The sequence below is a fragment of the Parasteatoda tepidariorum genome, chromosome 9, assembly GCF_043381705.1.
Source record: "Parasteatoda tepidariorum isolate YZ-2023 chromosome 9, CAS_Ptep_4.0, whole genome shotgun sequence".
Lineage (NCBI taxonomy): Eukaryota > Metazoa > Arthropoda > Arachnida > Araneae > Theridiidae > Parasteatoda > Parasteatoda tepidariorum.
This window is the reverse complement of record NC_092212.1, coordinates 7,686,869-7,703,977: the sequence shown is the minus strand read 5'-3', so window position 1 is coordinate 7,703,977 and position 17,109 is coordinate 7,686,869. Positions and strand designations below refer to the sequence as shown.

Here is a 17,109-nt window from a genome sequence, read left to right as displayed (position 1 = left end):
TGCATTATTGATGTTTTAATGTATTAACATGCTAAGGTTATTGGAAATGATATAAGCTTTTTTGATGTTATATTGATGTTTTAATGTTCTAACCAGCTGCGGGAATTGGATATAATATAAGGTTTTTTGATGCATTATTGATGTTTTAATGTATTAACATGCTAAGGTTATTGGAAATGATATAAGCTTTTTTGATGTTATATTGATGTTTTAATGTTCTAACCCGCTGCGGGAATTGGATATAATATAAGGTTTTTTGATGCATTATTGATGCTTTAATGTATTAACATGCTTCGGTTATTAGAAATGATATAAGCTTTTTTGATGTTGTATTGATGTTTTAATGTTCTAACTCGCTGCGGGAATTGGATATAATATAAGGTTTTTTGATGCATTATTGATGCTTTAATGTATTAATATGCTTCGGTTATTGGAAATGAAAGAAAGCTTTTTGGATGTTGTATTGATATTTTAATGCTCTAACCCGCTGCGGGAATTGGAAATAATAAAAGCCTTTTTTACGCTGTAATGTTGTTTTTAATGTGTGTTGTTTGTTTGTTTGTTGTTTTTACTGTAATACACTTCTGATATGATTAAATTAGATCGCTCTGATAACTTTATTGTTTGCAATATAAATAAGAATTGATTTAATTTATATACTTTTTTTTTCATCCAAGGTACAATTTTTTATAAGAAAATTTTAAAGAATAGAAACTTTTTTTAACATATTGAATATTTAAATAATTATAACGGCCAACTTGATGCAGAATTCAGAAACATATTTGTATTTCTTTTCATTATTTTTCTGCTAGTCTTGCGAATTTTGCAAATGCGCAAGCAATAGCAAGACAAAACGATATTCTTACTCTGATATCTATGAAGCTGAAAAGACTGTTATTTATTTTTAGAAAAAGTAGTAAGATATTGAAGGTGCAAAATTTCTTAAAATAACATTGAAACATTTAATGAAATAGTAAATTACAAATATTAAGCAGAAAAAATCTTATACGTAACTCCTTTTTTCAATTTTAAGATTCTCTATTAAATATCAGCTAAGTTGTTCTAAAGGAATACAGGTATATTCATTTGTTATTATTAAACTAGCGTCATTTGTTTTTATTCAAGTAATATTTTATATTATGCTAAAGAATACGATTAATTCTATTTCCAAATGTTGCGCATTCAAGTTTTGAACTCACCAAATTTAGATCAATGTAGTTTATTGATTCCTTCTTTTGATGATTATCACTACGAATTTCAAAAGTTTTGAAAACGCCAAGAATTTTAATTCGATATATTTATGATGCGCGAATTTCGAATTTTAGTTTTAAAGAGCTTTATTTGAGTCTATTTTATAGTTATTTCAAATGACTTTTCGATTGCTTTTAGATTAAAAATAATTCATACTTTGTTGCTAGACTTACTCATTGCTTTGTATATGTAAATTACTTATACAAAATATAAATGACTGAGTCATCAAATTGCATTTTCTCAATAATTTCAAAGAAAACGTTAAAAATATAAATATTCTCTTTGTTAGGAGAGCGATTTCCTTTCTTTTCTTGCACTTCATTTATTTTTTGGTTTGTTTATTATTTTCCAAATTATTGTTAAGAAGAAAGTGGTTTCATTCTGATTAAATTTAGTTCTAATATCTATAAAACTCAATTTCTTATCGCTTTTAAAACCATATCTTATTTTACATTCCTAAATATAATTTTAACTTAAATTAAACGCTTTTTTGCCATGTAAAGATTTCTCTAAACCATTCTTTCTCAACGGGGGCGGTAACGCCCCTTGGGGGCGTTGGGAGCATGCTGAGGGGTTGTGAACCTGTTTTGGGCGCTATTGGGGCGTTGGGTATGTTTTGGGCGGTAAGGGGGCAATGAGCATGTTTTGTCATTGAAATTTAATTTTAAATTTTATGATAAAACACAAATAAAACAATACAACACTTACAAATGAAGACTTCCAAATAAAATTATTAAATTAAATTTATTTGATAAAATTAATCTAAAATTAATATTAAAGAAAAAAAAACATTAAATTAATATAATAAATTAAGATTATCTGATACACCTTTTGTAGCCAACAGTAAAATAAATTTATACGACACCTATTCTCCGATCCGAATTAACACAGCGCAGCCAGGGTCCAACTTAGGCTAATTGGGGCCCGGGGAAAAAACTTCTTTGGGGGCTCTCCTTTGAACTATATGGAGTTATTTAAATTTTTCTTCTCATTATACATAAATAACACGAAAATTGACTAGAAACTAAAATAGCTGCAAAGTTCCCCCCCCCACCCTCCAATGGTATCGTTCTGTCCATTTTATTGATTTTCTGACAATTCTATGTACATCGTGCCGAATGCAGTTTTCTTGATTGTCATGAAGCTGCGTAAAATTCACATCCTTGCTGACATTGACAAAATTTTATTCTAATATCTATAAAACTCAATTTCTTATCATTTTTAAAACCATACCTTATTCTACATTCCTAAATATAATTTTAACTTAAATTAAACGCTTTTTTGCCATGTAAACATTTCTCTAAACTATGTATTACGTTTTATAAAAGTAAATTTCCTCAAAAATTTGATAAAAATACTTGAAAAGGATTTTTTATTCAAATATTTTTTAAATGATGTAGAATGATTAAATCTGACTATTGATTTTAAATATCGCTTGATTTAGTCATTTAAATAGGTAGAGTTGTTATTAATGGTCGTTATAAATAAAATTGTGAAATTTAGAAAACTTATGTAAATTGTACACATTGTATTGTAATTAAATTTAGATAAACACATTGTACATATTCATTGGATAAATCTGTTTGCACTCATGTTCAATGCATATGCGTCCAATATATGCATGCACTATAATAAATGTATGCTCATAATTAAAATAAATACATGTCGAATGTATTTAGGTACACGTGTACAATGCCAAATGCACACAGTACAATATATATATATATATATATACATATATATATATATATATATATATATATATATATATATATATATATATATATATAAGAAAAAAATTACCTTTAAGTAATTTTCTTTTAAGTCATAGAATGCGAAATGGACATGAATCGAATTTTTACCTCTTATTCAGTTTACACATTGTATTAACAAAAATATCGAAATTGTTTTTATAGATTCATAGAATAATCTCATTCGTTTGGGGTCGTTCAAATATTACGCAAGTGCATGTTTTAGGCAATTCTGGATCTTCGGAAAAGTCGAAATATCCCCTTTCTTTGTTTTTTGCTCTAACTTTGACTTGTATTGTAGCAATCTTGTTTCAGAATTAAATTGAAAAAAAAGAAAAGATATAACTTTGCGCAAAACAAAATTAACGTTATAATTAATTTTAAAAAAAATTTGAGTGGATATTTTTTGAATCTTTAGTATTTTTCTTTTGTGGTCTAAATTCGAAACTCTTTTAAGAAATTTTTTCCAACTCTTTCTTTCCCCGAATTTAATTCGAAAATTGAAATTCCTGAGACGATTTGGTAAATTAGAAGATTTTAATATCTTACATATGTATCGCTCAAACTCGTCCTCCCCCTCAAATAAGCATAGCACAAATGTAATATTTGAACTTAATATTTGAATGACCTAACTATTACATTAGACAGTTTAAATATAGATTTCAATCCTTCTTATTTTTTAAAATATTGCATCTAATTGATAGGCTGTTCTGATTGATAGGAATAGATAACTGTTCAAGAGATTGTTCTTGGTGCAAAACACTACTGATTACCAAGTAGGCAATAGTAATTTCTTGTGTACTGTCAGCGAGAGGAAATTCCGTAAAATTCCTATGTACATATCTGAAAACACTACTAGAGACAATTTGATGTAACAGTGTCATATTTAGAAAAAGTGCTGTATTGCCTTAAGCTCTTTGCATAAATGACTACTTATTTACCGATTCGAAAAAAGGTGTTCCAGATTTTTTTTATATCCGCACATTTTTCGACTAAATCAACTTCAGCACCATAATCGCTGATAAAAAGCAGTGAGTAATATAAAATCAGGCTAACATAAGCATGAATAAAAAAAGCAGCCCATCAAGATCAAATAAAAAAACGCAAACGATAATTTTGCAACTTCTTGGTTTCAACATTGTTTTCCCGTTTCTTCTTTTTATTTTCCCAACGTTCATTTNACGTAGTTGTCATAATCGTAGTCAATTAGAGTATTCCGTGCCCATTTTTGTTGATCAGTGAAATTATTCAGTTATTCTTGACTAATGAATAAAGAATAATGAATGATTTATTCTTTATTCAGTTTATTTCTGACTAATGAATAAATCTTTATTCATTATTCAGGAAGATTTTGAATAATTATTCATCATTCCTTATTCATTATTCTGAAAGACAAATGCCCATCTTTGCTGCCTAGTAAGAAAATTTAGCACATGCATGAATTGCATTTACGTATGCAAATCCTGTGCTGTAAAAATTATACTTGCAAATAACTTTCGCACTGGATAACGATACTCCACAATATCTGGCATGTAAGCAAACTACAATGAACTACATAACATTCCACACAGGAAACAGCAGGAAGCAGATTGATGAGTGAGAAAGTAATCAATCCATAAGGCTTTGATTGTTACCAGCATTTGAGATGTAACAACACTCCCTTGAAGATACGTACTGGTACATTTATTTACGTTGCACTAAAACTGCACAATGGGCTATTTGCGACGGATTGGGAAACATTAGTGAGGATGACTTGGAGACAACATGCATACGTCACATCCCGTTATTCAAAAAGGACACATTCACAAACCATCTATCCATCCGCAGATCCCAATTTTATACGATTGTCGTATGTCACTGTGTTCGATTCGTCAGTACTTCCAACACTTGCTACTCAATTAAGTTGTGGGATGTAATCACGAATTTCATAACGGAAGATCATCAATGATATTGACCATTCTCACTGTATGCGATTGCACGTCAATGTGATCTGGTTCTCGTGGACATATATCCGATGTCGCATATGCGATTTTTTCTCTCCTCCGGTGCCGAATCGGTAGGTGGAACAGTAATGGATTTGAATATTCATTCGTTATTTTTTCTCTTGGCACTTGTTTCGCAAAAAGAAATAAATTGTTTCGTTATTTTTTCAAATTTTTTTTTTAAATTTAAAAATCTATTTCAAGAGAATTTTCTAAAAATGAAAATATAAAAAACAGATTTATTTCAACTGCACATGAGAGTCTATGAATCGGACTCTAGTCCGGTGGGGCCAGGGCTTGATCTTCGACTCCTCTAAGACCCAACGAGTACGTGCGATATACGTGTTCGTAAAATCTGTGCAATCGAAAGTCCTGTGTTGCTGAGCAGTACCATGGATACAGGTATCTGCAGAAAATGTCCTTCTCTTCAGATCTATGTCTAAATCACGGAAGTGACCTTACTAGTGAAATCCTCTCTACAGAGGATTAAAATTGCGATGACATGCCTTCGAATCATCTACGGTAATGTTTCCCAAACCATCGCCAGGATGGGTGGCCTAATGTAAACAATAACAAGCATCCTTAAACCGGAAGAAATTTAGAAAATTTCCGGTATATCCCTCCGCTTATGTTATGACTAGGAGGTGATGTGTGAACAAGCCTAATATTCTATGCAGTTTTGTTATTGTAATTTGGGTTCAAATCTAAACATAATTGTACCATTCATAAGAGCTTTCAGAAATGTATTGATTCTCAGAGGTCGAAAGGCCAAAAAAAATTTTGGAAAGTTAATATCTCATTGTGAATAATTCTCAAGGTTTGCCATGTTTTGTATTTTATGCCTTATTTGGCTACATTTGAATAAAATGTCGCCAAAAATATCTTTGAAAATATCTTTTTAAGTTAGCCTAATTAGAATGATTATAATATTAATATGATAATGCTGAAGTTTAAAGGCTGAAAGAAAGAACTCGGTACATGTGAAATACTGCAATCTGCGTTTTTTCAATCTGCGGCGTAAAAATATATCGGAAGCAGTAATCCGGAAATCTTGCGAGAGCAATTTAACCACTAGCGCCACCACCCTTAGCTTTACACGATCACCCATCCATAGATCATTGTCATTGATCATCTCCAGTTCGTGCGACGGAAAAAAATTACCTAAGTCGTACCTCAATTACGCAAGGAAGTTTACAACCGGTTTGAGGCGGAACCTCTTAACTGTTGGTGTTTGAATGTTTATGTTTGCCTCATTAGTTAGATGATCTTCCAAAGAAGGAAAGATGTTCAACCTATTCTATAACACTATAACTTAACAAGTTCTGGTTTTGTATGTTATAAAAAAGAAAAACCTCTTGAGACTGGTTTCTTTTTGAGGATGGTATGGGTGTGAGCATTTATGTTAATAAGCACAATGAACGCTACTCTAAGATTATTTTAAGTCAGCAGCTACGCGAGTACGCTAGTAATCAGATTCTTTCGATCTGTATACAACACATTTTGTTCTATGAGTCACTCGTGGCGCTGGCGCACCCTCACTATGCCTAGTACCATGTAATGATTCATATTTATACAAATTGCATACCAGCCAACATTCACTCTTTGCAAGAATGGATTTTCCAAGTGGTAGTAAAACAATTACGGAAAAACTATCTTCCTCAAAAATATATTTATATTTTAATCAGGTAGAAATACGCTATCGTAAGGACTAATACGCTTTTATATATTTGTTGTAATTATTTATATGTAGTGGTGGTCAAACTGATTTAAAGTTTTTATTATTATTCAAAAAGTTTAGTGAAATAACATGAATTTCGCTAGTACTTTAAATATGAAAATAAAATCTTCCGGGAAAACCGGAAGAGTTGGCAGCTATGAAATTGTGATGTAAATCAATAAACATCCGGGGTTCCAGTGCATCTTCCCGGGTGTAACTTTCACAATACAATCTTTTTGCTGCTATTTTCGCAATACAATTTTTTTAGTTGTCTGTGCATTTCCTTCTGTCAATCCGTAGATCATGTGCATATCTGCCAGCTCCATTTTCGTAAAACGTTGCCTACTCCTCTACGAGCGATGACAGCTCAAATGACTGTGGCAATGTAGATCTCTTTCATCCAATGCTTTTGTGAACAGCACCACCTATCGGCGAATGAAGACGTTTCCGATCATGTTTTTCTCTTCTCGATGCATTTAATCCCTCCCCTGAGTATGTCGATCAAATTTTTGAGTATTTTTTTATATTTTATAAAATATAATATTCGTGGTCATTAATGAATTAAAATATTGGTGCTGGTTTCATTGCTTTACTTCTGAACTTTTACTTTTTGATTACTACTTTCACTACTTTCAGAGCTACTCTACTACTTTTGCTTACAACTTTTACTACTTCGACTATTTTTGAGCCAGACTACTTTTACTTTTTACCACTACTACTACTTTTTGAGCCTGAAAAAACCTGTTATCTGGTAAACAAGTACAAGCTTTAAATTAAATTGTTAAGTTTGTAACAAATTGGAAAAGTATTATAGTTCAAAACACCGAAATTAACTCCTTCTTCGCTGTCGTCTCTATTCATTGATAAAACCCTTTCAATGAAATTAACTTTTTTGCGTCAAATGATAAACATTATCAGATAATTTCACCGATCTTTTTATCTTTTATTATCAGCGATTATAAGTAGGTGTTATTTTTTGTTCATATAAAATAAAAGAAACAATTATCAAAATTCAGTTTAACCTAATAACCATGACTCTTATTTAACTCATCTTATCAAAATTATAATGATGTGGAAAATTGCAGTATTTCTGAAACATATTAGTATCGTTATTTTCTTGTGTTTCGTTTTACCAAAAATTAAGTGTACCGATATAAAATGTGACGATTTAGAAGGAAAACAACTTTTGATAATAAACGATGAAGACATATATGATAAGATTAAGTATGGAACTTTAAACGGTAAGTGCTCTTTCTTCATTTCAGTTTTGTAAGAATTGAAAATATTGTATTCAATATTGTTATTGTAAAAAATTTCTTTGATTGACTTTATGTTTAAAATTTAGCTGAAGAACTTATACATTAGTATGTGTTAAAAAGAAATTCAAAGCAATATCGAAAAGAATCTAGATTAACACGTTGAATGCCGTGCTAATTTTACATGGCTTGCCCGTCTGACCAAACTGTAAATAACTACAAACAAAATTTGAAAATATTAGACAGATTATGCTTGTTTTTCAAAAGGTTTAGCATGACGAATCTGAAAAAAAGCAGTGAATTATATAAGCCAACGAATTGTTTAGAAATAGAGGTGAACAAAAATCTACTAAATTAAATTTATTTAACAAAAAATCACAATTGATAAACTACCACTTGAAAATATTTATTCGCTGTCCGGAGCAAGCTGGCATCGCTAAGTATTTTTAAACTATTTTTGTGTGGTGTGTTCGATATTGCATTAATTTCTTCAAACCATTTTAGTAACGATAATATTATTAAAAAAATTAAACATTTACTCGAATTATGTATTTCTATTAATCTTGGCTTCGCCGGTTACCGTTGACCTCCGTGACTCTACGAACAAACTCAGTGCCGGTCACCAAAGTAAAATTAAAAAGATGTAAAATTTAGACCAATAGCTGTTCACTTCACATCCGACGCCTCATATCACAACTATCAACATAAATAATTATTTACAGATCCATTCAAAGCATCAAATTCAATTGCAATACAGAAAACCTGATCAAGCGCTTCCCCACGTTGACCTTCAAGCGAAATTCAACCACACATAGTTTAGAGCAAGATGCTCCTTATAATTTTCATTAGTTTTATTTACTCAAGCAGGGCTCTTGAACTCTAATAACAGCCACCACACAGTCTTTTTTTGTCGTATGCCTGTTTAAGCAGTGGGGGGTGCAATTGTTCCTGTTTTTTTTAGTGGCGCCATCTATGACCAGGAATTCGACTTCTGCCACGCCATTCACACAACCACAACCCGTTTATAGGGAGGATAGTGGTTCTTGTCTCACCTTATTGTTCGTCTAAAACGAAGTTAATGTTTGAACTGTTTGCAAGCTTTTTTATCCCAATAAAATTCAAATTTTGAATTCTCGTGATCATATACCCTGANGCTGACCACATAAAGTTCCACTACAACTACTTATATAATCATGATGGATGGATTATATTTGGACGAGTTAGAAATTTGTTGCCGTAAAGCCAACTATGCTTTTTACATTTGTTGTATGTATTTATATGTAGTGGTAGTAAAACTCATTTATATTTATTAAAATTCCAAAAGTTTAACGTAATAACATGAGTATATTGATACCACTTTAATTATGAAAATAAAATCTTCCAGAAAAACCGAAAAATTGGGTAGCTGTGCCTTTACTTAATGTGCAGCATTTGCATAGATAAAATAATTATTGCCTACTTTGTTACCATCGCTTTGCTCATTATACTAAAAATAGGTTCCCGTACCTTCAGCTAGGCATCTGGGACTGCTCGCGGCACTAAAAATGGAACTGAAAGCTAATATGTATATGCTACTAAAAATGCCTGAAGTCTGGTAAATTCGAGGTTTTACAGGTAATATCTAGGATTTACCAAAGTGACTAGATAACTCTTAGGTTTTTCTGAAAATGCCTGGTAATAAGGCGTATTAACATTAAGGCATGTTTCAGACTTTCACCAAGCCGCTTTGGTAAAACCTCGGTTTTACCGGTAACCTACGATTTACCAGGATTGTCACTTTAACATACATTTCAACACGGAAAAAAGCAAAAAAACATGTAAGAAAATAATTTTATTACAGTTAGTTTTCGGGAAAAATAAAATATCAATTACAAATAATTTTTTTAGCAATTATGATATACAGTCAGACAGTTTCTAAGCCGAGAAAAAGAATATTGGAAGAATAGTTTCCTGCCCTTTTTGTATAATATTTTATAAAGCAGTTGATAATCAAAAACTAACGATTTTGGAATTTTTGGTAATTTTGCCTTCATTTAATAAAACGTAAAATTAAAGCATTGGAGCTACCATAATAGATTATTGACGAAGGTTTGGTTTTTACTCTACATGCTCCGAAGACAAAATACTGATGACTCTGTTAATTAACACTTCTTTTTGAAAACTAATTACTATTGAAAATGTCAGACTCAATAAAAGATTTGTATAACTTATAGCTAAATTAAATATTAAACTCTACGGAAAATGCCCCCTCTTGCTCTTGCTGATATATTTATTTAATATATTTAATTATTCAATGATAACTACCACCATGGCATACATTATAAATAATTAATATTTAAACTGAAATTTTTTTTTGTGAAATCACGAATAAAAATTTGAAAGTTATTTTCAAAGAGTTATCCGCAGAGACACCAACTTGCTCCTGACAGCAAATATATATTTTAAAGTGGTGGTTTATCAATTGTGATTCTTAGTTAAATAAATTCAATTTAGTAATTTTTTATCCACCACTATTTCTAAATAATTCGTAGGCTTATGTAATTCACCACTTTATGTTATTTAAGTCATGCTATACCTTTTAAAAAGCAAGAAAAAATATTTAAATATTTGCAAAATTTAGTTTGAAGTTATTTACCGTTTTCTTAATTATTTTGGCGTGTCCGGAGCAGTTGGCATCGCTGCATCCGACTTCAAGACTGAAGCCTGGCGAGATTTCCTGTGAAAGAATTGCACCAAAATAGCTAAGTTCAGGAGAGGAATCGGCAAAATCCATGAACCTCTATGTTACGTGGATCTCCCAATTTTTCTTGTCATCCTAGAAAACACTGATCACCACAGGAGTATCTACAACCTCAACAATAGCGAGAGAAACTCCATCACCATGGAAAAATACAGATGGTGGCTGGCGACAATCCCAAATGCTACCTACCGTTGCTAAATGTTCGGTCATGCGTTGAGGAACAGCAACGCAAAATCACGAAATTCATCGCTTGAAATTCATCGGGACCCTACTCCTGCACTAAGAACCAATCCGAGCTTACCTTGTGTTGTAACTGAGGTTAGCCTCATCCAGCTAACTTCACTGCCAGGGAGATCAGATTAACACGTTCACGCCGGTGTGACCCACCGGTGGGTCACGCTAGATCGTCTCATCTTGGCAGCGCACCGGAGTAAAAACTGGTAACAAATAAATTTCATTTTTTAGTTTTTTTTCCCGGGTATAATAAAAATCCATAACTACCAATTGTTTTTAACGGATGAAATTTTTATATTGAATTGTTTCTTCGCCGTGATAAATTTTCTTACAGTGAATTGTTATTGTTCAGAATAGATTAACTCCTCCCGAATATTATCTAATTTTGTAATAGTTCTTCTTTTAGAAATTTCTCTTTTTCCCGTATCAGTATTTTCACTTTTCCCGGCGTGAACGTGTTAAAGCGCAGCTACAGAAAAGGCCTAATACCACTCGGGATAAGGCATAATGACTTGCCAAGACTTAAAAAGTCTTTTTATTTACCCTGAGGGAGTCGAGATCGTCAGATTTCTTCTGCCTAAGAAAGGCAACATCAGCAAAGCATGACGGAACATAGTGGTTCTACTCGTCTTTTTAGCTGTTTACCTTTGGGTATTCAGTCATAGGAAATTGCATCTCCTATGTTTTTCTACTTGAGTGCAAGTCAACATCTCCAAGCACAGCAAACTTCATCACTACGACGGTATGCCTTTTCAGCTTGTTGCCTTTTCGCATCATCTTTTGTTCCCCACTGTTTCTTTCTGCAATAGCTTTTGAATTTTTTTCTCAATGCCCACATGGAGAATGACCTTTCGTCATACAGGTATCTGAAGGGTAGTTTTGTTAACCACTCTTTCAGGGGCACCATACTAGGTGGGCCAACGTTGCTCCTACACTAAGGACAGATAGTACAGAAAAGGAACGAACATCCATGCCGTGACCGGGATTCAAACCCGAAACCTTTCTGATTCAAGCCCAGTTCCCTGACCCCTACACAGGCCGGTCGGCTCACCTTTAATAGTAAACTGATATAAAAATGCTGAAAAAAATTGCTAACTTTATTCTCTTTTAACAGATTTCTGCTTTTTATTGGCAACTATTTTTTGCATTTTTAGTCGCCTGTGGCATCCTTGTTAAATCATTGAATTTGGAATAATGATCAGGAAAACTTTAACGACCGTGGTTAGACACCTTGATATTTACTTACTCTCAAGAAAAAAAAGACTAAAAAAAATAATTAGATGTTTCTTTTTTTATGATTGATAGCCCCCAAATAATATTTTTTATACTTTTCTTGCCTAAAGTGATGACTAGGTTCCGTATACAGTACCTTAGTTAAATATATAATAGTTCCCATACTTCCTAATTTGCCTAAGAAAACAACTATCATATGCAATGGCGGAATTTTTAAAATGCCTTTAAAAACTATGTAATAAGTTAAAGTTTGTAAATTTTTACATTAGGTTTTGGTTTTAATATTTTATAGCTAAATGCAACAGCACAAACTCGTGTAATAATGGTGCATCATGCTACAACGATGAGTGCATATGTTTGCCTGGAACTAGTGGACCATCGTGTGAAACAATCAATGGCTGCAGCGATCTAAGTTGCAATAAAGACAAAAATGCCTCCTGTGATTTTGACAAGAGGAATTTCAAAGCATTTTGTAAATGCCCATGGGGATATGAATTCGACTATGACGAAAATAAATGCAAAGGTGAGAGTTTCTTCGCTTTCTTAAAATTTTGTCTGCAATTAATCTTTATTTTTAGATTACGTTTCAAAACCGAAGAGCAATTAAAAACTCAAAATGGATGTATTATATATATATATATATATATATATATATGTATATATTNTAACAGTTTTATATATATATATATATATATATAAATAAAATGAAGGCAGTTGGTCAAGAGCAGGAAAACAGGCAGAGAATTTCAAAAATGAGCAATTTAATTCAATTTAATCATTTTCAGATGAAGGACCAGAGAGAAAAAGCCACGATTTCAACCTGCTTCAGTCTATATGTTAGGGAAAATCTTGCAAAGAAAATCCGTAAAGTGTCTCAATTTAGGGAAAGAAAGAAATCTTAGTAATAACAATTAGTTTATTAAATAGGTCACGCGATTCCCACCAAGAGTTAAGGGAAAAATGTCTTATTTTTAATTATGCACAGTTGAGCCAAAAATAGAGTAAAGAACTGGATGTTAATTTAAAAGTATGAGAAAGCATTTCGTTTTGAATAATAAATTAAGGAAAGGTTTTACAGAAAAGAAATAACATAAGTAGATTAATTGAAGCTTTTTGTGTTGCACATATTATATATACGCAATATTAATAATAATCAATAAATTATACATGTATTTAATACAAAGTTAATGATGTATTGAATTTTTGATACATACGAAACTATTAAGTAAAAAATGTACTCAGCATTTAAAAAATGTTGTTCTGCGTGCAAGTTCTTATACATCTTCTACCAAGCTTTTCTACCTCCTAGTTTTCTAGAATGTCTACCAGGGGTAAAAGCGCCCACGTTAAAGACCTAGGGCTTAAAGCTTATATAAGCTGTAAATTTAGGTCAGTATACTTTCAATAAGCTTTCTTCAAGTCCTAAATTGAATTATTGGAAATACCGGAAGAACGACTCAAATCTAATAAAAGCGATTTAATAAAAATTAATCGATAAAAATATACTTAATGAGCGATTTAATTAAAGGTCTTTTACTTTATTCCAATTAGTGAATGATGTAATTAAAGATCTTACATTTAATCGCTTAAAAGCTATTGTTAAATCGCAAATATACCCTAAGTGTTTTTTTTAAAAGAAAAATAATGAAACATACTATATAAAGTAGATAAAAGCTTTCTCCACATGCTCAGTTTTAAATAAAATTTTGTTAAAGTAATGCTGATTTGAATCATTTCTTTGTTGAATCAATATTTATACTGCCACGCGTAAATAATAATTTTCACCTTTTGCATACAACATGTGGACCACATGTGATGGTGCAGCATGGTACACCGTAAGCAAAGATTTTAAGGTTAAATCTTAAATTGTTTTATCTACCTCGACATATCCGTGATTCAAGCATATGTAATACTATAACTCTTGAACTATATCACTAATATTATACTGTGTGTAAAAATTGAACGACACACCTTGAATAACTTTTGATCAACAGATCGGATATTTACATCCTAGGACTCATTCTTAATGATTCAAAGAAGGGACCTCAAATATGCTAATTAGTTACGAAATCAGACACAAAAACGTACTTTCTCTGAATGAACATAACTTTTTTCTCTCGATGGTCTTGGATTTCTGATCCCCAAGATAAAGAAGGTGCTCGTAATTTGGAAAATACGATTACAATAGTTTGGTCAGGAAGGAGGTCCAAACTTTGGACCCTCTTAATATTAATTTTGTTTTTTTATTATTCTATTTATTGCTTTTTAAGCGAATTGAAAAATCGTTGCAAACAATTATAAAATTCGTTTATTCAAAGATAATTGAATAAACGAACCATACAAAAATAACTTTTTTCAAATATTTTTCTTTTTTATACTTTCTTTTTTATATAATAGTTACGAAAGTTTTAAGGTACGCATTTTTTACATAATTTTAAAGCATGCAATTTCAAACTGTGAGTGAAGTCGGTCGAATAGCTCCCGAGAAATCATTTAAAAAAGTTGTATTTTTAAAGATCGCGGTATGCCTTTTATTTTGGGGTCAGAAATCCGAATCCGTCGAAAAAAGGTACGTTTTTTTCAGAGAAAGTGAGTTTTGTGAATGATTTAGTCGCTTAAAATATCGTCTGCACTGATTATGAGCATATTTGAGATCACCCTTTCGAAAAATTAAGATTGAGTCCTAGAACGTGAAAACCACATCATTAGATCAAAAGTTATTCCGGGTAGTATGTTTATTTTTTTCTGCACTGTACATATTTATTAAATTTGCTATTGAATTTAAAAGTAAGTGTAATTGTTAGAGAGTTCCTATATCCTTAATTTTTACTCTATCTGGTCAAAAGTAAACCCTACGGTCACCTTAAGAGTTCATTATTATTAGCATTGGATACTTCTGACCAGATAGTGAAATTCGAAGTGAAATCATTCTCAACGGCCATGCAAATTTGCATTTATGAAGTCCACATAACTATTTCTTACAGGATTTATGAATTTAAAATTCATGAATTAAATCGTTTTTTTTTCTTCTTTTAAGAGTGTCGGTGTGATGATTGCAAAGAAGGACAACCATGGTGCACGGGATCAGTGAAGTGTGAATTCATTCAAAGTAAAAAAGCCTGCACATGTGACAGGCCACGTTACAAATTCAATCCTAAGAAGAAAATGTGTGAATGTAAGTTTTAAAAGTTTCATCTTTAATGTTATGGCATTATTCAAAGGGTTTTCAAACCCTGTCGCGGCTCCCTAAAACTGATTGCTCGAATAAAGGTCAACCAAACAGACGGTGGTTGTGCTGGTCATGTGTCAAAAATGCTTCAGTGCTTGTACTCGGCATAAATAGCTCCAAATATACAGTTGCGATAGTAGTTCAATTTTAGTGCTATAAAAAAAGTTATGTACAATGTATGTATGTGTACTGCAGATTGCAAGTAACGAATTAATCATTCAACATGATTGCCAGATTACAAAATATGAAAATAGAAGAGCATATGGACGTTAGAAGCGAGCGTAAATATTACTTTGTATTTTCTATACATTTTATTTTCTGTTATTTGTTCGATATATTTTTCACTTAATGTGTTCGATTGTCGTTTCAATTTTTTTAAGTGCTCCTCACGCTATGTATTCATGTATTTTGCTTTGGCTATATTGATACAATATTAGAAAGCACTCCTCGCGGATATAATCGTGTGAGCTATCTCTCTCTCTCTCTCACTATACTTGTACTGAATTGGGGATTGATCGTCCTCTGGTTGAGGTCAAAATTACGATTTGTGGATGAATTAATGAAGTATGATTGAGGCCTCACTGTAAAACGGGCTGTGACGTAGCCATAGAGAACGCCACTGAAAAACAGCTCCTATGTAAAAAAACGCTCCTATGTAAACGCTCCTATGTAAAAATTCGCTTGATTTCAATCAGGCTTGCTGATATTGGCAAGTAGCATTGATAACGTCAAATTTATATATTCTCTTTACTGAAATTTGGAGTACGATGTTTGTTGGTTAACTGTATTTTGTAACTTATTTTGTAATAGTGTGTTATTGTTCTGGTCATTCTGTTTCCTGTGATTTTGATGAGGATGGCAACCAGATATGTAAATGCAAAGATGGTTATGCTCAAAAGGGATGGAGTTGTGATGGTAAGTGCATATACAAACTTGTACTGCATACTTGCATACTGCATACTTGTATGAGCGTTAGAAAAGATTTTACAGAGTTGTAGTAAAATAAAAATTTAAGCAGAAAGAATGATCTAAAAATTAAACTATTACCTCCAAGACTATGCATGTTTTTTCATTAATGCATTTAATATACATGTAACGGTTTATCAATTATTTTCAACTTTTAATAATCAATATTTATACAATAAACCTATACCTTGATTAATTTGAAAATTTTTTTTTTCAGTAGTTGTAAACCAAAAACATTTTTCTATAAAATGAAAATATATATATATATACAGTGGTGGCAAAAAGTGTGGACACTTTTTGAAAGTTTCATGTTTTTCAACTTTGTGTGCTTGTAGAATATATTAATTTTCACTTAAATACGAACGTTTACATATCAAATTAAAGGTAATTTAATGTAGAATTTAATAATAAATACAGTGTTACAATATCTGTATTACAAAAAAAGTTATGCAATTAATAGTAAGATCTATCTTAGATTTGCATTTTTTTGAAGTGATACTAACACAATCAATACTTAGTAGGATAACCCTTAATTTTTAAGACAGCTTCACAGTTTCTTTTCATCGAGTGAACGAGTGTTTGAAGTTCATCTTTCGTATTCACATGGTGCCAAGAACCAATTTAAGCTTCACTTAGTTGTCTTTTATTGAATGGACGTTTTTTTCGTTCAAGAATTTTCAAACGTCGCCACAAATTTTCAATTGGATTGAGATCAGGGCTGTTTCCTGGCTATTTCTATTGTTGCATTTC

The 17,109-nt window shown here is 31.6% G+C and overlaps 1 protein-coding gene across 3 annotated transcripts in view; it reads left to right on the top strand.

Annotated features, from left to right (window-relative positions):
* Window positions 1-7,639: 7,639 nt before the first annotated feature.
* LOC107437384 (latent-transforming growth factor beta-binding protein 1-like) overlaps window positions 7,640-17,109 on the top strand; it is a 43,141-nt gene continuing 33,671 nt past the window's right edge. The window contains exons 1-4 of one of the 3 annotated variants that reach the window (XM_071185143.1): window positions 7,659-7,942; window positions 12,457-12,687; window positions 15,202-15,339; window positions 16,204-16,308. In XM_071185143.1, coding sequence (XP_071041244.1) covers window positions 7,768-7,942; window positions 12,457-12,687; window positions 15,202-15,339; window positions 16,204-16,308 — 649 coding nt within the window. In that variant the 5' untranslated portion in view covers window positions 7,659-7,767. Of the gene's footprint in view, window positions 7,943-12,456; window positions 12,688-15,201; window positions 15,340-16,203; window positions 16,309-17,109 lie in introns of all 3 variants that reach the window. The other 2 variants (XM_043053511.2, XM_043053512.2) reach the window with 2 other exon arrangements.